This window comes from Poecile atricapillus, chromosome 5 (assembly GCF_030490865.1).
Source record: "Poecile atricapillus isolate bPoeAtr1 chromosome 5, bPoeAtr1.hap1, whole genome shotgun sequence".
NCBI classification, from domain to species: Eukaryota; Metazoa; Chordata; class Aves; order Passeriformes; family Paridae; genus Poecile; species Poecile atricapillus.
Window position 1 is genome coordinate 13,355,061 of NC_081253.1, and position 22,815 is coordinate 13,377,875.

The 22,815-nt window shown below is 39.3% G+C and overlaps 1 protein-coding gene across 1 annotated transcript in view; it reads left to right on the top strand.

Annotated features, from left to right (window-relative positions):
• The window catches only part of CNTNAP5 (contactin associated protein family member 5), a 269,482-nt gene that overhangs the window by 224,530 nt on the left and 22,137 nt on the right, over nt 1–22,815 (top strand). The window contains exons 15-19 of the mRNA XM_058839980.1: nt 2,500–2,627; nt 2,802–2,972; nt 4,992–5,210; nt 11,021–11,260; nt 12,582–12,806. Coding sequence (XP_058695963.1) covers nt 2,500–2,627; nt 2,802–2,972; nt 4,992–5,210; nt 11,021–11,260; nt 12,582–12,806 — 983 coding nt within the window. The remainder of the gene's footprint in view (nt 1–2,499; nt 2,628–2,801; nt 2,973–4,991; nt 5,211–11,020; nt 11,261–12,581; nt 12,807–22,815) is intronic.

Sequence of the window (22,815 nt, forward strand, 5' to 3'; positions counted from 1 at the left end):
TCAAGGCATTAACAAAGAAGTGAAGATTTTTATTAATTCTAGAATATATTTCTCTCTCACACTTGAGCTATGCTACTAAAGTTCACTGTGACACTGGCATATAAGTAGTAAAAATTCAGTCATAAAATTTGATATAAAAGAACTTCATGCAATACAGCAGAATATCTAATAAGCAATGCAGTTTTCAGAGATGTAGAATAGATATCTTTAAAATGTCACCATTTCATGGTTTTTTGTAGATATTTTGAGGGCTAGCTGTAGAAAGATACTGATTTTTATTTTACTGCTGATCACAGCTAGTAAAAAGACTGCTGTATTTTTTTAATTTAAATAAATTTTCAGGAAACCTCCCTAAGTATTTTGCAATTTTTGAAAAATTTTATTTTAAAAAAGAAAACACCATCTTAGTTACTCACCTGTATATTGAATATTTTATGTCCCATTACTATGCATCTTTCTGCATTTTTTTCTTTCATTCAGCCTACTCTTCTTCCTCCCAGACACTGGAATACCTTATTCAATTATCTTCCTAAGAAATACTCAAATAATTTCACTTTGGTCACAGTAATTTCATAATCTGTTAAGAGTATTTACACTAACTTTCAAATATTGATACAATAAGCTATGAGTGTGATACTGAGAGTCTGCCCTGAAGAGATTTGGAGACCATGTACCTTTGATTCATACATGATAGTTTTCTTCCTCAGTCTTTACTGAAGGCCTCACTCTGCCTCGTGCCTGGGAATTTCATCTTGCTGCACTTTGTCTGTAATTATTTGCATGTCAGACACCCACTGGAGCAAGAAGAAAATGTTAGCATCAGAGAGGGTAGCTCTCCTGTTCCCCTTGGCATTATGAGACAATTAACTATGCTGCATGCAATTATAAGCAATGAAAAATAAATGTAATGTATGCAGCCTTTATGAAAAAGATCAAAATACTCCTATTTTTGTCTAACATTAATCAGAGTAGAGCACTTAGCCAAGCAAACATTTGAGGTTGTTTGTCAGAGCACAGTTGCAGCATTTGTCCTGATTATTATTTCTTTGCTAAAAATCTATGTCCCTTCCCATTATCTGGAGCTACACTGAGAGGTACGTTTGTGGAAGTTGGCATTGCAAGCAGGATATGGGCAGGTCTGGGACCCTGCCTGGAATGTCAGACTCTGGCAATATTATCAGTCAAATAGTGATACCTGTTGCCTGCAGCATTGTGTCACACCTGCCTGGAGGAGCAGCGGGTATAAATTTGGGATTACTGGCATTTTGGATATGTTGCCATCCCCATCTGCAGGATGGAGTCTTTCACCTATGAGCCAGCAGGAGATTTGAGTCCAGACCCTGCTGGGCTGTGCAGAGGAAGAGATCCTTTCTCCAAAATTATTGAGATTTGATTCCATGAAAGAATGCTCTTCCATGCTTTTGGGCCAGCAAACTTTAACCTTGAGAAAAGGAGAAATAAAAACATATCACTGTGGAGATGAGATTCAGGAGCGCTCACCTCTCTATTATCAATCAATAGAGAGAGACCACAGAAGGGCAGTTCTGCTCTGGTAAGGTCAGGGTTGGTGCCTGAGGGACTCAGCTGAGTTCATGAAATGCAGTGGGATGAATGCATGTCTGTATATCCTGCTATGGCCAAAGCCACTCAGTCAGCTTAAGGACCTGCAACCAAACATCACGCTGCATTTTGAGGACATTTTGTCCAGCTGACTCAGAATAAAAACAAGGAAATTATCCTTTAAAAATCAATCTTTCTTTTCCTTACTAGCAGCCATGTGTAAGTTAGTCACAGCTGAAGAGCAAGCCCAGCTAAACAAACATGAGAAGTCTGACAATGCAATAGATCCGCCTTGAGTATTTCAGTTGCTGAACCAAAATGTTCCCCGACGTGCACTGCAGAGGATCGATGCAGCCCGAACTCCCTCTGCCAATTCAGCTGTTTCTGCAGTGTGCAGGGTCAGTTGTGTCCCAGCCATCTTGAAGCTGGATCAGTAATTGTCTGGCTTCCCCTTGCTAACAGAGTGCTGGATCAGGCACCGCCTGTCCTCTTCCTGCTCGGGTAAGGCATAAAGCCAGCATAAAACACCCTTATCTGTTTCCAGCTAACTTTACAGAAATGCAGACTTGGACTTAGACCTGATCAACAGCAAATGCACCCTGCTGAGGAGCCCAGCAGAGCCCAGTTTACATTCGTGCCCATTAGTCAGCATGGCAGTGCCCTTCCTCAGCTGCACAGCTGTTCTGCACAGCTGAAGCGGATTCACAGCCCATCCCAGCCAGTATCATGTAAATTGTGTCTTCAGTGGTATTGCATATGAACACAGAGCATACATGGGAACATATTTATCTTAAACAGTGTGTACTTTTCATAATTCTTCCAGGTAATTCTGCAAAAGGTCTTTAAGTAAGCATCTTTTAAATATTGTCTTGCATGAGGAATGCTAGGGGGTTTGTCTGTGGTTAATCTTTCTCTTTCTGTTTGTGTATTAAAATCCAGGACAAATGATACTGGCTTCCTTGCTTTCAAAGACCATTTGCCTGTAACTCAGATTGTGATCACTGATACAAACAGATCAAATTCTGAGGCTGCTTGGAAAATCGGCCCTTTGCGTTGCTATGGAGACAGTGAGTACTAGCTCTTCTCAATTTCCATAGGCACGGAATGTTCCTTTGTTGTTGTTGTTGTTGTCTTTTTCTTATAAAAAAAACTGTTTCTCTGATAAAAGGTGGCTTTCCACATGCAGCTGGCAGCTGCTATCCTGTGCCAATTAACTATAGAGAAGGGGGTTGTGTTTGCAGGGCAGTTCTGGAACGCTGCTTCCTTCAACACGGAGGCCTCCTACCTGCACTTCCCTACGCTCCACGCCGAGGTCAGTGCGGACATCTCCTTCTTCTTCAAAACTACCGCCGTATCCGGGGTATTCTTGGAAAACCTAGGGATTAAAGACTTCATACGAATTGAAATAAGCTGTAAGTTTCACTGCTCAGAAATCTTGGTGTTTTTGACCAATTTGACACGTGCAGAGAACTGGGAATGCCATATTTTCTGCCATCTTTAGAAGGTTAGAGGTGCCTGGAGATGATAAGATGGAGATATAAAGACTTTTATCAAGACTTACCTACCTCTCCTGACAGTTTTCCTGTATAGACTTGATCACTACACTTAATCTTGTTATGGCTAGATTTATCTTTCTTTAACAAACTGATACTTATTTTTTGCTCTTTAGAGAAAAATTACTGGTTAGATGTACCTATAGGCTGGTTTTAGTTGAAAGTTGAAAAATTTAACTCAACTGATCTGATGATTACTTTTATTTCCATATCAGTAACATACCCAGTCTGATGGAGCCCTAGTGTTCCAGAGGAACTCAGTGTCTATAGTACAGTACGAGGTGAGAGTTTGCCAAGGACAGGACACTGATGAAAGATGAGTTATTCACAGTTGTAATGGATCTTGAATACTTCAAAATCTGTTGAGTGCAGTGCAACTGCTACTCAGTGTATAAGGAAAATAGCAGGGAATTTAATTAGTGAGATTTTGCCTCACTCCTGTTGTGATGACTTAGAATATTTATTAGTGACAAAAGAGTACAGCGGCTTTGACATGAAATATGACATGTGTATTCCAAATTCTGTCAAGCTTAGGGAAAACAAACTGAATGATATGCATTTGATAAAATGCTTATAATAACCCCAAAATAAAATTTAATTTAATGAAACAAAGCCCTTTGATTCATTAAACCAGTGGTAAATGTCATGGTAGATTATCACAAGGTAATGAGGTGTAATTTACTGTTAATTGCACATCAAGGTCCAATTTGGTTGTACTTCAGTATTTTATTCTCAGGGATACAGAAGTAAAAATGGCATCAAATACAACAAATACTGTAAACTAAGAAGATTGTTCAGTGAAAGCTTCTGGATGTGTGTTACATCTGCAGTCCTAGAGAAATCAGTTATTTAAAAGTTTGGGAAAATATCTTTTAGACTTAGGCTTCTCATCAGTTGTTTGTTGTTGTGCTTCCTGCTGCCAGACGGAATTTGCAGCCTAAAGGCCTCGTATCAAGGAAGCTCCATGGAGCAGGTGCTTCAAAGGAAAACGACTTTCTAGCAGATGCAGGGGCTCAGAATAGATCTTTGTCTATCCCTATGGAGCATTTCCTATCTTAACTATCTAAGAAGCAGCTTCCAAAACCAGACCTATGAAATTTTTTGGCCTTGAAATAGCAAGGTGTTTAGGAATTTTCAGTTCACAACCTTCTGTTTGGACCTGATTCTTGGTCTCTGTGGTCCATTTACCATTTTAGGAAGAGGAAAATAATCAGTAGCAAGAATGTTAAAAAGATCTAGCCCCTTTCAGGCTTCCAGCAGAGCAAGGTGGACTCCTTCATGTGGCTTTTGTTTTTCAACTTTTGTCCTGTTTCTAGGAGCCTTATTATTTCTAGATGTGTGTTACATATACAGCTTGAGTTTAGGATCACTTATTAAGTAGTTTCATCTATTTTTTCATGCATCTTGGGTGAGATTTAGGCAGACAAATGCTTGTAGGATTCTCTCGTACCACGTGCAGCCAAGTTATGTAATGGTTAATTACCTTCATTTTGAAAGATCTAGTTGGAAAGATTTCATCCTTTCTCTAATACTATCATTTTTTGTCCAAAATCTTTTGGGACCATTGTGTGACTTTTGTGCAGGATTTGGCACTTTTACTTCAAAAAGAGTAGTGCCATTTCTAGAGCACTATGATTTTCACAGGAAAAAAAGATGGGTACCCACAGCCAAGCCTAATCACAGCAGAGATCAAACAGTGAAGCTGCAGGCTTAAATTTATGTATAAACTGCTGTGTAGGAGATGGGAGGTAAATGATCCTGTACTATTTGCTGACATAAAAGTTAATGGACCCTATATTTATGTAAGATTTCTTGATGTCAAAACCACAATTTAATTCAGACCTTCACTTCCTCTTCATATCTGTTTATCTCTTCCAGCCCCCAAGGAGATCACCTTCTCCATAGATGTCGGGAATGGCCCCACAGAAGCCACTGTGCAGTCTCCCACACCCCTGAATGACAACCAGTGGCACTACGTCCGGGCGGAGAGGAACCTCAAGCAAACCTCTCTGCAGGTGGACAGCCTCCCCAGGAAGGTCCTGCAGGCCCCTGCTGAGGGACATTTCCGCCTGCAGCTCAACAGCCAGTTATTTGTAGGTAGGGACAACCCAAGGATTCCTGTAGATAACAGTATTTCATACACTTTGGTGATGAATGCTCTTATCTCACCATTATGATTGCATGTGGTGGCTCGATTCGGCTTTCTATTCCTCTGCTCCTGCATAGGCAACATGACGTATACCCAAAAAACAACTCTCTTTGCACTCAAAGCACAAACCATAGTTTAACTGTGCTATATTTGATGGTATTTTTAGGATCAAACTCTTGAAATGTATTTATTGCCGAAGAGTTGATAACCTTCCTTCTTATGCAACACTGGCTGTGTAAAATGCTGTAAAAAATGTGACCTTTCTCTTTAGGCACATTGTAAAAGTCAAAAATTTGTTGTACAAGTTTCTGGGCCAAAGCCTGAAGACACTATGGTTTTTAAGTCTGTTCCTTTCAGCATGTCTACCAAAACCCCTCTTTGGCTAGAGAGACCATGAGTGAAAGTGTGAACACAGTCAATGCAAATACAGGTGTTCTATCTGAAAGTGATTTTTCAGAATCAAAAAAAAAAAAAAAAAAAAAAAAAAAAAAAAAAAAAAAAAGAAGAAGAAAATTAAAAGAGGAAAGAAAAATCTCTGCATATATTTTGTTTAGTTATTGCCCTCACACAAGAAATCTGTATTGGGGTTAGTTTGTATTTGATAATAGGATGATGGATTACGAAGGGAATTCTCTCTTTTATATATTCAAATGCTATCTTTCTGAGTAATCTGCTCAGTGATGGAGTGGGATGTAACTGTTCTTGTGCAGGGCCATTCAGGTAACTTCTGATTCCTTCCTTAAAATGGATTTTTTTACTTAGCTGAAATGCTGTAGCAAACCTCAATCTGTCAATGCATTTTAATGCAGTTTACTTCTACATTCATACCCTTGTACTTAAGTAGCTTTCAGGCTATTCATTTGAGCTTTTTATTGTGTATATGTGCAGTAATTAATGGGCTCTGAACATAAAGAATTAATCTGTTAATAAATAGATATGGCTGCATCAATGTCAGGAGTCCTTCCCACACAGCTGTTGATTTATACCTGAAATGATCTCTGTTAGACTCAGCTGGAGAGGAGCTCTCTGAAGAACTCACAGAAGGGAGGCTTAAGACTGTCACAATGCAAGGTTTCTGTTTTCTGGTATGAAGCACGCTGCTAATTACTTGTTTTTCAAATACTACACTGATCCTAAGAACATGTTCTGTGGGAGGCCAGGCCAGGAGGCAGCAGGCTTGGGCTGCCAGAGACCTTAGAAACATCAGAGGAATTCAGCCAATACCATTTCCAGTTAGGAAAATTAGAGATGTAGTGGCTGAATAGACTTTGCAGTTTTTTGGTTGCTTCTTTCTAAAGGACTAAATATGATGGGTTTATCATAGGTCATCTAATAGATATGTCATATATATAAACTGCTTACCATCCCACATCTGAAAAGCAGTATCTGCCTGTAAGCTTGCTGCTCAGCCTTGGCAAATTAAGCAGGTTACCTATGTGAATTTCACGGTGGTTTTAAAGTGACATAATTGATGAATTATGTCATGAAAATCCATGGTAGTTAAAGACCTCACCAGAGCAATGTGCCAACAGCAGCCCTTGTGAGCAAAGACAAGCACGAAGCCCTGCACCTGCCGCAGAACAGCAGCAGCATCCCCATGAGTGAATGGGGAGCAGCTCTGCCAAAAAGGTCCTGTTGGTTTTGGTGGAGAAGTGAATTTGTACCTCATACTGAATGTAGCTGTGCTTTAAGGAACAGGCTGGAACAGCTGATTCCAACAGGGACTTCCAACTGATTGTACTCTGATTGTAGTGAGTGTTTACAGAAAACTCTAGGATATAGGTATTTATTTCAGCCAAGAGGTGAAAAGTTCTCACTGTGCAATAAATAGGTTGCATTCTGTTGTCCATCCACACTTCTACTGAACCATGAACAAAAGGGACAGAAAAACAAATGAGTTTGGGAGTGCTTTTTCAGGCCTTAACTCTGCCATATTGAAGGCCAAAATTATCTGTGACTTGCTAAGTTTTCCTGAGAGCTGTCAGAAGAGTTGGAAGCCTGGGCAGCCTCCTGATTCTGGCACTATTTGTCCCCGGGTGCTCCAGGGAAAGGTGGCAGAAGTCCAGCAATACACAGATGTGATATAGTTTGTCTCTACTGAAAGTCTCATTTGAATCTTATAATAAAAAGCTACTGATTTAATATCTCAGCCATGCAGAGAGAGTTTTAACCCATTTGAAAAATAAATGTATGAATGCCATTGTAAAAAGGAAAGAAGCAGCAGCACATAATATTACTCCCTACTCCCTCTATAATCCACAACATATTTGTCTCTGCAGCATTCTGCATACTGACAGTGATTAAGGGGTTTCCAGCCTTAATGACTGTGTGTGGCAGGCTTTTGAGATAGCTCTGTGTGTCTGTGAAGTGGAAGAGAAAAATGACTGCATTGCACTCAAACAAGCTTGGATTTTAATGCAGTTAGAAAGGAGTTAGAAAACTATTTCTTGCTTTCTTTTAGTGGGTACCTAACTGCTTCTGGCTGCATAATAATTATAGTGAGAGCATGGATATCCTTGCACCTGGCCAGATTTCTTGTGTAAATTTGAAAAAATTACAGTAGAAGGAGCAAACTCCAAACAAATGTGCAGGCTAACATCAACTGCACCAAACTGTCCAGTAACGAGCCAGTTCAGCAAATCACTTGCTCAGAAGGGGAAGGCAAAACCCATTCCTTTCAGTGGACAGTCACTTTCAGCACTCAGTGTGTGTAACATGGTTTTGTGTAGTGCAGCTCTCCCTGTGGTCCTGGAGTAGTTGTGTCATCATCTCCTCTTGTGGTGTAATGTGAGATGGAGCCCTGTCTTACCTGCTGGTGAAGGCATAAGCACAAGACTCCATCATGGAGATGGGAAAGACTGTCCTCCCAGTCCACTTTGAGGACAGGATTTGAAGTCAGACTGGTAACATCAGAGAAGCAAAATAAAAATCTTCAGAAATTAATCTGATGTACAAAGCTTTGGTCAGAAGTTTTTTGTGCTGTTTGTTTGGTACATTTAGGAAATTAGCAAAGCTAAGCGTTTGGGCTCCTGGTTTTGTTGTGGGAGGAAGTGAGCAAGGAATGAATCCTTGGGTGAATCTTCTCCATCTGTTGTAGACAGTCCAAAGGCAACATAATCCAGAGAAATTCAACATCTGAGAAACTTGTTCTGGAGATAGACAGAAGGAACGATAGGAAAAGAAGGAGTTGATTTACTGCTGTTAGTTTTAAAAGCATTTGTAGACACCCTGGAATATTTTGGGGGCCAAGAGGAGGAATTAATGCCTAACTTTGTGTATCCTGCATGCTTTGAATATCTTTCAGCTTGAGACTAAAAAGTGTGACTTTGAGGTCTTCTGAGAAACACCATAGCAAGTTCTACTCCTGATATACTTCTCTGCCCTTTCCTTTTCTTTGTATCAGTTACACAAATGCTCCTAATACTTATTTTCAGCCTCCCTAGTCCAGTTTCTACTAACAAAAAGTCCTTCAGGTTTTTTTTAAAGCAAATCCTCAACTCATTGCTACAATGTTAATTATTTAGCCAATTTTGACACCAAGCTATGCTTTGAGCACTCAGTTGTGAGCTTCTTCTCCCCTCCTCTCAGACTCTCTCTTCGTTTCCCAAAGACCCCTCACAAAATTTCAGTAGCATAAACACATTGCTGAAAACAGCATGGCTCATTTGACTGTCATCTCCACTCAGCAAAATACACCCCTAACCTTGGTGTTCATGGTCCTTAGGCTTATTTAAAATCTGTTTTCCTGAATAAAACATTTAGGTCTCATCCATTAAAGTCTCTAGTCCATCAAGCTCCTACTAGAGTTGGAAGAATCTGCAAAGCCTAATTTGGGAAAGAGTTTTGTGTGTTTATTTTCAGTTTTTCCTCTGCTTTTCAGGAATGTATATGAAGATTAGGTCTAGCCAATTGAAGAAGACTGCCTAAAATTAGCAATTGATTTGCTTAATCAATGCTGTGTGGGTCTAGGATCGTATAGCTGGTCTGTGCTAAGCTCTGTACTTGCCAGAAAATAGAAGAAGAGTGAGAAACTTTAGATGGTTTTCCAAAGTGCTTTAGAGAGTAATAAGAATATGAGTAGTGCAATAAACATGGCATCCATAGAACAGTTAGCAATAGTTTTTACTCATTTTTTATATGTTACAGCTGGGATTTGTGTGTGTGCAGAGAAGAGGCAAGGAAACTGTCATTCAGCCTTGTAATATTTGTGGTGGCCTCCAATGCAAAAGAAAACAGAGTAACCAGTAGCCTTAAAGGGAGAAATCCCATTTCTACTTATATGGACTTTACTGAAAAATCTATATGGTATGTTTTGTTTTGGGACAAAATCTCCAAACAAAAGGATTGTGTGTGCAGCACAGCAAATGCAGAAGGCCTGGTTCTTGTCCTCAGAGGACGTTTAAAATAAGTCAGCTAACATTTTGCTCATCTGAAAAAAATAGCTGGCTAAAGAGGAACTTGAAAATGTTTATTTCTCTGAGAAAGGCATCATAAAATGAGCATGAAACAAATGTGTCTCATGCATGGTATCTGTAGTTCAATTACTCTAATTCACATCCAGTATTTCTGCTATTAGTGCTCCAGAAAGAAAAGTATGACAGAATGGTGTAGTAGAACACCAGGTCTTTTCAGACTGTTGCTGCATTCTCTTTAGTTTGCAGAAGTCTTGCTTCAATTAATTTATAGAAAAAAACAAATGCTCTTCTGCTAAGGTTTATCAAATGATGTAATTTCTTAAGTCATACACTATGAAAGAGAGACAACTTCTACAGAAGAATAATAACTTCTTTCATAATACTTTTGCAGGAGAATCACCAATAAAGCTACCTTTTAAGAGTCTGCAAATGCTGATAACTCCTGAACCAGAATTAGATTTCCTAGCAGCAATCAAAATTGCAGTATCTTCAAAAGCAAAACATTGGCAACTGCCAAAAAAAAGCATATGATAAGAAAAATGGTTATATTTTCATAGAGAACTTCAACAATCATCATTATTATCATTTTCAGAGATTACCTCTTATGGAAAAGTGCCTTCACTGTAACATTGTTAGCAGTTTAATTTGACAGATATGAAACTAGTTAGTTTGTAGAGACTGAGCTTCCCCTCTGCATACAGGTCTGGTCTTCAGGAAGAAATGCAATTATGTTTAACCATTGTAATAAATAACACACCTGTGAGCTGAACTCGTGTTTCAGGCCTACAACAACGATTGCCATAAAACACATCAGGCTGGGCAGTTGCACATAAATTCAGACTCAAGACATTTCCCTTCAGCCAGCAGGCCTGGTGCTGAACCTGATTCATCCCTGCTATCTGGACTCATCAGCATGTGTAACTCTGCTGCTGGTGGGATTAGGGTGTTTGTACTAAGGCAACAAATAGAAAAAAAACACAAAACCCCAACATTTTCATTTTGGTTTTTTCATGTACTTGGTGATATGCAGACATAAGATAAGCTAATCTTGCTTCTAAATGAATTTGTGGTTTCAATGCCAGACAGGGCAGTAGATAAGCCAAAAAAAGAGAAAAATAACAAAAGTAAAGTGTCACATACAGCTTTCTAGTTCTTTCATAAAAATAGAGACGCCTTTAGTTTCCAGGGCTGTTCATCTGTCATCCTTTGCCACTGTATGCTTTGATATATAATATTTTTTAAAATTTGGGGATTCATGTTTGTACCTCAGGATTGAACTTCATGGTTTTGATTACTGTGCAGACTCACCAATGAGTGCATCTCCATTTTTTTCTCTTTCTCAGGGGGAACAGCTTCCAGACAGAAGGGCTTTCTGGGATGTATTCGATCTTTGCATTTAAATGGACAGAAACTTGACCTCGAGGAGAGAGCTAAAATGACACCTGGTGTTAAACCTGGATGCCCAGGACATTGCAGCAGTTATGGGAACCTGTGCCATAATGGAGGGAAATGTGTGGAGAAGTATACTGGTTACTTCTGTGACTGTACCAACTCAGCCTATGAAGGGCCTTACTGCAAGGAAGGTAGGCAGCAAGCTTTGATCCCAGGACTTGAGTGCTTTGTGCAGTAACTCTGAATTACAGCACCATTTCACCCATGTCAGCTTGGTGTCCCCCACATCTCAAGATGTCCTGTTACCAGCTGTCCCTTCAGTGTTCCTAAATGTTTATCTTAAGCAGGCTCTAACACCTCCATTTTTTGGCTTCTGTGTTGGCCTCAGAAATTAAAATGGTGTTAGTTGCACTAATAAAGTTTACCATGATATGCCACTATGATTCCTGTATTCCATTGCATGTAACTATCCTCAGACATTAGGAAATAGGGCTGAAATTTTTTAGAGCATGTGTTTGACCATGTCTGAATGTTTAGGTTGCTTGTTTTGTAAACCTCATCATCTTTTCTGCATGTTAACAAATCCTTAAGGCTTTTCTTTACGAAGTTTTAAAGCATTGATGTGACAAAAAGAGGTAGTCTTTTTATGTTTTTTTTTTTCCTTTCCTGTGACAACTCATCCAAACGTTAAGAAATTTTTCAAATAAGCATGAAGCATTCAGGAGAAAACTGATTTGCATGGTTCAGTCTTTGGTGAACGTGTCCTCACTGAACCTTTCTGGTGGCTTATAGGAGTTGCTGTCAACACCAGAAAAAAAGCAGGGCAAACATGGTACATCTAATTTAGAGAACATGCTTTTTGGAACTAACAAAATCACTGCTCAGTAACAGCAAGGTGCAGTGTGAATTTTTTAATTCCATGGCTGTCCCCTACTTCACAAATGCAACAGGTTTGCTAAGTGGGCTGCATCATCTGCTGTTGTAAATCAGTTTAGTTGTTCAATGAAAACAGAAGCATGAGTACTAAGGATCTGAGGATGCACAGATTGATGTTTCTCTTCATTTGATGCTCCTAAAGACAGCTTCCCTTACTGGCTGTCTCTGGTCAAGGTGTTGCTTTCATAATTAATTTATTTAAAAAGGAGACTGGAAAGAACAAATCTATTGTGGAGGAAAGACAGAGAATATTGCCTTATATGTCACTGTCAGAAGATGGTGAACAAACCATGTAATTGGCTGACAGACATTTGGGCTGTTCCATCTCGTGGAATTCTGATTCCAGCACCAAAATAGTTAAATTTTCATCTCCATACTCTGTTTTTCTCTGTGCCAGACAAACAATCTGTAAAGAAGGACACACTCTTATATAAGTGAAGGAAGGGTGATGGCAGCTGGATCAAGGGTGTTTTGCAGTGTTCTACTTCTGAGGTGGTTAGTTCTTGTCCATTCCTACGTGGGAGATCTGAAAATGCAGTAGTTGAAATAATTCCTTTGGTTTATATATGCTTTTAGAGGTTTCTGCATTATTTGAAGCTGGCACTTCTGTTACCTATACTTTCCAAGAGCCTTATCCTGTCACAAAGAATGCAAGCACCTCGAGCTCTGCCATTTATGTGGATGCTGTCATGTCCAAGGAGAATATTGCATTCAGCTTTCTCACAGCACACACTCCAAGCCTCCTACTGTACATCAACACCTACTTCCATGAATACTTGGCTGTCATTCTTTCCAAGAATGGTAAGTAGTCTTGATATGCTACCCAAGGGAGACAGGGTAACTCTGTGAAGTATTTGGGGGTTTGTTTGTTTGTTTGTGGGTTTGTTTTTGGGGTTTTTTTGTGGGAGAATAGTATAGAATTCTGCACTGATTTAAGTTCATTTCTATGTCTCCAACTTTATCAACTTCCTGGTGTTCAGTTCATGAAATGGCCATCACTCTTGTTTATGTCCCTTTATTTGGCATTCAGTGCTACACTTGCTTATTCAGTCTTTGAGTAATCATGTAGCTGGGGCTTAAAATGTGCTTTGAGTTCTGTTTGGCAAGATTGTACCATAGTAATTCCTTGCTATTTATTCCATAGTGAGATCCATTAGGCCACCAAGATAAGGGAATGAGAAATATCATGTATGTACAAGAGCACTTGGTGCAGAAATATACTATCATTTTATCCTTTGCATTCTGTCTTGGCACATGTATTGCTCCTTACTGGATTGTTTCAATGGAATAAGCCCATTTTGTCTGAATATCAAAGTCAGAATATGTCAAAGTTTTCTAGGTTAATTGACTAAAACATGAGGTGTAAATCCATTTCCTGTTTAAAGATACTTGACCTGGGTACTTTTTGAAAATATGTAAAGAATTTAGGGGCACAGACCTTTGTCTTCTCAGTAAAACTCTGGCTACTGAGTCCTTGCAGTGCTTTCAGAAAACTCACTTTATACAAACATCATCCTAGATGAATGGGGAAAATATGAATTTTTCAAAAGTTATCAGGCACTGGAGCACTGGAAGAGATGAGTAAGCTTATTGGTGAGTCAGTAGCCTGTGGTAGAACAACAGAAAGTTAACATAATGTGGTTGAATATGTAGATTTGATCGAATGACCCAGACCACTCTGAAGTCTTGAAAATTCCAAAATAACTAAGCTTTCAAGTACCATCAAATGAAACCATAGAAGATTTTAAATTAAAAAATAAAAATAAAAATAAAAACCCAGGTTTTTTTATTCTCAATACAGAGTTTGCAGTAGTTTCTCTCTTGGTTACGTGATGTGGATAGCATTGAGGCTGGCATGGGACAGTGGATTGACGCCCTGATCCCTGGGAGGGGCAACTGGAATAGCAGTAGAACAGATCTACTCCAAGTGAAACTTCAGCAGGGAGGTGGCACTAGTGAGCTGACCCTTACCCTCTCCTGTCCAGTCCCAGATTTCCATCTCTAATTTGCTCCTGTAGACAAGTGTTTATGATACTCAGATGTATGAATATTCTAGTGTGTAGCTCCAGGGTGATGGAGGTTGGCCCCTGTTGAGGTAAAACCTTGGAATCTGCTTCTCAGTTACACTCAGGTCTCCTGATGCCGCTCAGGCAATAGGAAATAGCCCTAATGTTAATCACAATGTAACATCCATTTAAATCACCTTTATTGCTGCCAGAGTAGTCTGAAATGACCTTAGAAACATGAATCAATTGACTTTTATTGATGGAATACACTATAAGCTGCCTATAATTGTGGAGCTCTAGAAGAGGGTCTCTAATAGGGCTTGGGGAAGGGGTTGAGATCGAGATATGAGGATATCCTGGAGCAGCTCAGCAGGAAGCGAGCTTGAGAAAATGACCTTTCATTTTGTCAGCTGCAGCATCTGCAGATTTTGGCTTTGACTTAGATGGAGACAGGCATTCTCAGTACATGTGGAAATTAGGTGGAGCAGGTCTTGGCACAGCCAGGCAGTGCAAACAGTCAGATCTGCACCTCTTTTTATTCATTTGTAATATGGTGGTGAAAGTTGTTTAGAGGGTGAGCTGTCAGGTTCCAAAATTCTGGACTATGAAGTGTAGCACTGTATGCAAAGAATTATTAAGATAACTAGCTGACCTTTGTTAACTCCTGAAAGTCTCCTTCAGGATTACTCAGTGCATGCTTCTGTGACATTTTTACAAGACAGTCATTTCAGTCATGTATATTCTCTGCCTTTTGTCCCAAATGGAATAATTTGTTAAATTTCATGTCCTTTTACTTTTCAGTCTTGTTGGAATTGAAATTATTCCAATGAAAATAGTGTTCAGATATGTTACTCTTTCTTCCTCCAAGAGGTTTATGCTTGCCATAAAGTTACTGGACTATGAATATCAATGTCCTTTGTAGCATTAAAAGTGAGTGCGATTCCTTCTCTCTTATTGGCTCACTTTCAAGGAATCTTGCTGAGTCTGACAGTGTATAGTAGGACATCAGCAGGTCCCTGCTGGATAGCTGATTGCTTAAATAAAGGTTAGGCTCCTGGAGAAATGGGAATGGACATTCTCACTTAGGAGGTGAGCAGTAATACTCCTTCCCATAATCCCAAGTCCCTTTCCACTTGTTAAAACATGTGTAGGAACAGTCTATGTATAATTTTATACTTCACTTTCTGTAACTATTTTTGAAGTTACTATTCATGTATTCTGTTATTCCTCTTCTCTATTATCCACAAAATAACTAGGCAAATCATTAGTTAATAAAAGTGACTATGAGAAGAATGTTTTTCCTACTTCTGACTTCTCATGTTAAATATTTGACATTAAAGAAGTGAAACTGTTTGCAAGGATTATTCATAGTTGGAGTATACTAAAAACACTTATAAGAAAGTGAACCTGTATAGGTCTAATTCAGTCAGGTGTGAAATAGTTCCTAAAACTTACTGATTTTAGTGATTTTTTTTCTATATAATACTTATAGAAGCAGTTCCCACCTATAGAACATACTCCATACCACAGAGTTTGTTCTTACCTCTGATCAAGGGTCTCATGTCCTGGAAGTTTACAGGTAAAGTTTCAAAAGCTGATGATTTTAAAGATGACTTAGGGATTTTTTCCTCCATTAGTTAATACTGATGCCTTGAAATCATGCATGTGATTTGAAAATTGTATGCATATAAGAGCATCTTCCTTACTTCTCCAGCCTTCCATGTATTTTTAAATTACAGCTACATATATATGTGTATGTATCATATACAGATGGGTGTATCTCTACATATACATGCACACATATATAGGTGGGTGTCCATGTAAAGCTCATGTAGTCCCCTTGGTCCCACATGCAAGAGATTAGCAGTACTGTAATGATTGGCATTTTTAATATCTCTTTCTGTAGAAATTTCAAATTATAGTGCCCGTTACTAAGCTACAGAAAATGGGTAAACATCTCTAATTAGTCTTCTCAGTGAGTCAATCCAAAGAAATTATCCATATCATGGGAAGATACTACCAAGAAAAGAGTATCTTTTTTCTTTCACAAGCTAGTTTTTCACTGTACATTTTTGCAATTACACAATTTCACGAAGTTACCAGTACCTTTGAAATATTATCTTTACCATGCTCCCTAAGGGTAATAAATGATGGGAGAGAAAAAAGTTAAAAGAAAGAATGTTGAAATAAACTTTACTTCTCCTTTCTTCATTTTTCTATCCTCCTGCAAATAATCAAATGCAATATGGATATGATGAAATATATTGTCTAGAAAATGTTTTCACAAGTCTTTGATTCTTAGTTTTGTTGGCCTTCTCCATGGAAACAATATGATTCCTAATCTAGAGAAAAAGGAGATAGCTATCATCAAAGAAGAGAGATAGAATCTCAAACTATGCTGGAATGATGGGGAAAAAAAGATCTGTATTTATTAACTAATCTCATAAGAAATTAAACAGTGTGAGTCCTTTATTTTTTTTTTCCACCTTTCCAGCATCTATTCCCATCACAGTGAGCTGTGTTTTCCATTTTTTTTGGAAAGCAAGACTCTGATTTTACATAGGAAAGATTAAATACAAGGAAAAAGACACAGTTAAAAACAGCAGTACAAATGAAAACATCTTAAGTAATTCTTAAGTCTCTGATAGTCAGCATACAATAGTAAGACTTATATCAGCTCCACTTCCCTGACCTATAAAGTCTTGAAATCAGCTGATATTTGAAGTGAATAGGAACAGAAATCACAATGTGTAACAGAGGTAAGCTGAGTTAACACTCACAAAAAAAAAAAAAAAAAAAAGCAAATATTGTCAGTGAGAAGCTACTGATTCATTTCTTCTTATAAACACATAATCTCCTGTAATCTCCTCCTGTCTCTAAACCAGAAACAGCCTTTCTAATGAAAGCATGTAAATTCTCCTTATTGTTTTTGCCTTCAAGTATGTTGAGCTGCATCTCCAACAAGCAAAGCTTTTCTCACTCAGTGGAAAAGAGATGCAAAAAATCCAGTTCAGTCTTTGAGGCAAGGAATCTTTTGATCCTCTTCACACTATACACTCTGAGGTTTAATAGGTCAAAACTAAAACAGTGAAAATAGGGCTTGGGTGGATTTCAGGGGGTGATTCTTCTGGGGTTTTTTTCCTTACTTACTTTCCTTCTTTTCCTTCCTGTCTTAGTTTTGGAACATTAATTAACTGCTTCAGAAAGACCCTCTCAACTACTCTATTGCTTGTGCAGTTGTCTTCTCTTTTGAGGATACCTTGTGCAGACTTGCAGCAGGCACTGAGCAACCTGCACAGTTTATGTGACTGAAGTGGGAAATGGTGACAAGGTTCAGGTATAGTCAATTTTAACAGACCAGAAGCAGGAAGGAAAGTCACATTGGGAAATCTGGGAGACAGCTTTTTGGAGGAGACAAGCACCTGTGAGTGACTGGGGATTGTTCCCAGTCTAGCTCTGGTATGCAACCATTATGTGGCAGATAGCATATATGTCTTCTAAATATAATTGCAAGCAAATGTTGCATTTGGCCCCTGAAATCTTAAGTTATTTTACTGAATGAGAAACCAGAGACAGTTTGATCAGTGATGGTGAATATAAAAGAAATTTTCCCCAGTTGCCTTAAATGAGAAGCTGGCTTTGGTATCATGAGTAGGCAGGGTTGGGGTGGCAGGAGATCTGTCAGCTTATTTATCTAAAGAGAGAAACTTCTGTTGTTAGAAATCACACTGGTCACTTAGATGAATCCCTGCTGTAAGCAAACTTCACAGAAAATAAGAATGGTTATTAGAGTATTCACTTCAAATCCAGTACTAAAAAGTCTTTGAGGAAAGAGGTGGACTTGGCACCCAAACCCAATTTTGTCATATGTTTGTTTTAGCATATGGCATTTTAAATTTCTGAGTGTGCAAAACTAACTTGAAAGAAGAAGCTGCCATAACATTCAGCCAAGGACTCTGGCAGATCCCTATCTCTGCGTTCCAAGAGGAGAGAACTGAAAGATCTGTCTCATTAGCTGAATTCATGGACATGTTTGTAGTCATGAAGATTATTTTGCTATACTGGAGGGCCAATAGATGTTCTGGAGTCCCACAAGGGAAAACAAGGGAACTGTAATTGGATTACGTAGAGCAGGAAAGGTTGAACAGGCTGAATAATTGATCTATGCTCTGGCTATATACAGACTGACTTTGAACTTACTGCTGTCTGGCATAAAACTCCAGACCACTGGCTGCAGATAATCGGCTGGGAAGCAAAACATTTGCTTTTATATATATATATAAAATCACATTTTCTAGCTGATAAGTAATTTTTATTATTAACATGTTATTTTTTCCCATAGCATATCAGTTACCCTGTCTGCATCATGAAAAGGTGATTTCTTCCTTCTTGCCTTTCTTGGTGAAATTGGGTGTTTATGTCCTAGTTTTTACATGGCCTTCAGGAACTGAAGGGGGAAAAGTCTGGAGCAAGGTAAATGTACACTTGGTGAAGGATGATCAGACCAGGGAATGGGCATTAAGCAAACTGGGCACACATAAATCCATGGGCCCTGGTGGGATGCACCCACGAGTGCTGAGAGAACGGGAAGATATCATTGCAAGGCCACTCAGAAGGCACAAACCAAAACATGAGATATCATCTGAATATGAGACTTTTCATGTGACTGAGTACTGGCACATCATGCCTAAGAATTGTGGATTCTCCATCCTTGGAGGTATTCAAAAGCTATCTGGACATGACTCTGGAGCGCTGACTTCAAGGGTCCTTCAGTGGGCAGGGATGAGCAGCATGTCCTCCAGAGATCCCTTACAGCCTCACCCATTCTGTGGTTCTGTGAAAAAATGACAGAAGTATGCATTTGAAGGTAAATTACTGGAAGTTTATATGTATAAGCATCTATTTTACTAGAGAAAAGTCATTACAATGCTACGGTTCTAGCAAAAGGATTTTTACTAAGTAAAGTATTCATTCTTCCTCTAATTTTTTCCATTAGATCACTTAAGAGCTTGAGTCAGTTCTTTCTATCCCAGTGGTTCCAAACTAGTTCTAAACTAGTGGCAGCTAGTTCTAAACTCCAATATCTCCCTTCAAAAGTTGCTATAATCAGGTCTCTCACTAAAGGATCCAACATCTCCCTTCACAGAGGCTGGCATAACCCATGAAATAGACAATACTTAGATGGACTTGCTGGTCAGAGCAGCAGAAAATTTCCCAGAGATTCCTGACCAGAAAGTTCCTCTAGAGCTCAACACAAACAAGAATCATTAACCTCAGAAAGCCATTAATCCACAAAGTTCTGTGCTGCCTTTATTATGAGTTAAGTATGAAAATGAGGTTTTAGAAGAAGCATGTGATTACTTTTCACTAGTTTTGTCTAAAAGATTATTGCTCGCTCTCCTGCTCAGGCATCATGCAGTGTTCAAATTGCTTCTTTATTTCGTGTTCATACCATCTTTTTTTCTGTGTTCTCCTTGCTGAACATAATGGCTATTTGTTAGGTCGGCATGAAACAAGTCCTTGCTTGAGCAGGCTTCTGTACTGCCAAAGTGGAAAGAAGAATGGTTAAAGAATATTAGGAAAAATGGAAACTATGAGCCAGAATCTCTGAGAGGGCAGGCTGGCATGACTTTCTCAGAGTATCAAAACAACAGGTCTGTCTTTTTTTCCCAGGAGCTGTTCACACAGCGCTAATGATGTTCGATAATTTGCAAAGCAAGGTTGAACTTTTGGAATAAAATTCATAGGATGATACTTTATATTCTATTCCACTGGGCAAAGAATAAAAACTCTTCCTGCCATCCTGGCTGCTCTGCAAGTCTTAAGTAAAATGTATAGAGGGAGATGGAAGCCTGGCAAGATTCTTAATCATACAAAGGTGAATAAACCATGCCATCATACTGAATGTCTGAGTGTGAGACCACAGGCATCCAGTGTGTGTTCAAAGACAGAAAGGGAGATTTGAGCAGGGATAAGAGTATCGGGTTCAGTAGCATGACATGGAGGCTCTGTATCATGAAGCTCAGCGAGGCTGAGTGCAAGGTCCTGAACATGGCTGTGGTCAATCCCAAGCTCAAGGCTGGATGTAGAATGGGTTGAGGCCAGCCCTGAGGAAAAGGACTGGGAGTGTTGGCTAATGAGAAGCTCAACATGACCTGGCAGCATGATCTCACAGGCTGGAAAGGCAACCAGACCCAGCAAAAATCACTGGGATAAGCTCTGTGTTTAGGCCACTCAGTATGTGCATCATGAGCTCTCTGACTGTGATCCACTGGGTCATTTTTGAGATTTTGCTATATTTTCTACCTTTGAAGCAAGAAGCATCTGCCCATTCCTTGTTAATTGCTGGTCAGTCTGTGTTCTACCAATTTGCAGGTGGTATGAATGAGATGTCTGTGAAGGTTAAACACATTTCTCAGTCACGTAAGGGAACCATCTACATTTATTGATGTTTAAGTGACAATCTCAATCTGGGTCCAGCTGTCTAGCAGGATTGTTTAGTGAACCGAGGTCATGGGTCTCCAGATAGGCTCCTTTTGCTGTGTGTGTTTTTTTCTAAGTTGAAGAAATACACTGTGAAGAGAAAGTGTTGTTTTTCTTTTTCTTTTTCTTTTTTTTAATATAGGATGGCCTGAACATGATCTCTGAGTCCTGAATGTCTCAAGCATTGAGTGAGAGGCATTCAAATAGCCTTCTATTTCTATATTTTTTTATTACAAGAAGAGACTGCAAAAAACTGAGTGGTGGATTTTTCTTTTTAACCCTGTGAAACAATAATGTCTAAGCAAGTGTAATAGCTGAATAGTGATATCAGCAAACATGTTCAACGGGTTTTTTTCTTTGTTTTTTTTCCATGCAAAACAAATAGCAAAAGTCATCCCCTAAAAAAATGCAAGTACTTTCTTAGTTATATGCCACTGGACACTGAAGAGATGGGCTCCGTTCTTAAAATCACCAGCAGGACTTCCAACGGAGAGTAAATTTACTGAGTAAATATCCCTGGGGAGAAGCTGCTAATTAAGGAACACGTTTCTGAGCCAGCTGCTCCTAACCGAGAAAACGGTGGTTCATTTTTAAATAGCTAGGCTATGAAGAAGGACGCTGCCACACTGAAACTGTGCGAGTTCCCAGAGATATATTTTGTGGTAGAGATGATTGGAAAGTGTCATGTGTTGTTCTGCAGTCAGGAGTGAATAAACATTTATACCTCATGAGCTGCAAATGGCTTTCGAGCTAAATACTTTAATTTTTTTTCATTCTTTTTGTTTTTCATAATAGCAGTATCAGTGGCCTCACTAATATATTCCACCCTTTGTTTAATTTGTGCTTTCCTTAATTAGTTTCTCTTTCAGCTCTAGCTTGGGTGAGTCTGGAGGGTGCATGTGGTGGTGTAGTTAAAATCCAGCAGTCCATCAAGGGTGACTGTCAATTTGAGACAGCTGTAAGAACTTCTCTTACTCCTAAACACTTTTCTGCATGGCTCTGAGGCAACAAGACATGTAGGGTTAGTCCAATGCCCTTTTATCTAATGCAGTGTTCCACTGTATAATACCTAAACACTTTCCCCAGATCAGAGTTGTCGGCTGCCCTGGTTTAAATGTGTAAATAATGTTACACGATGGTGATAAATGTATGCGTTTTACATGTGCCACCCACATGTGCTCCCTGAATTAACCTCAGTTTCTCTGAGCAGAGCAAGATGTCTTGCCAGCTGCTCCAGCCAGTTTAAGTCATTAACAAGTGCTGTTGAAGTTGGCGAGAGTTGTTGAGTTCAATTTGGGCTTGTTTAAAACCAGTTTGCATAAATAAAGGTCCTGCAGAGAAATCTCAGACTCCAACGGATGCCATTCCCGTCCTTGCTGTTAGGTCCTTCAAGATGAAATGACATAAGACCTGTGGTTCTGGTGACTTGTGTGACAAGAATTTGACTTAAGAATGATGGATTTATAGACCAAATTCCTGATACCCATTTCTCTTTTCTGCAAAGCTGCTTTAATCTTTTTGCCAAATACCTAGCACTGGCTGAGGTCCTTCAAACAAGGGAGTCTTTCCCTGAGCTAGAATACTCTGTCACATTTTCCCTTTTCTAGATGATGACTCAAAAATGATTATTTGATTTTCAACACAGGCTTTGGCAGTCCAGAGTGAATGTAAAGTTGATGGGCACAGGCCACAAAGCCAGCAAATTATTTCCGATATTCCACTGAGGCACTTCTGTAGACACAGAAAAAAGAAAGGCAGCTCTCCTGTTGATGTGTTCAATCAACACAGATTTGGGACATAAAATATGTAACACCATGACCAAGCTATTTCCTCACACTGTGCAGTCTGGGAATATTTTTTTTTTTATTCTTTAGACTGAACACTTTGAAACCTCTAACCAGTTTTGTATCCTTATTACCACTAGACATAAGAGCTGCTACAGCTGCTTATCCTCAGAAAAAAGAAGCAGTTCGAAGGCACCATGCTGCTCTGTAGCTGCCTGGAGGTTGGTTATGCTGACACTGATCATTAGTGTTCTTCTAGCAAGTACAAGTGCTGGCCCCCATCATCATTGAAAGTGTCCTGGGAGTGTTTTGTTTCAGAAAAGCCACCTTGGACTTAGTCACCAGCATGGGATGGCATAAATACTGCCCTTTGGTCTCTGTTTCCCAGGACTTCCCTCTGCACAAGGAACCCCCAGGAATCCTGTTAAAATGGCTCTTAGCTGTTTGATATCACCAGGGAGATGTCACTCAGCCCTACAGTCATGGATTTCAGTACTGCAGGTTGCAGGCTGAAGCGCACAGCGATGTGCAGAGAGC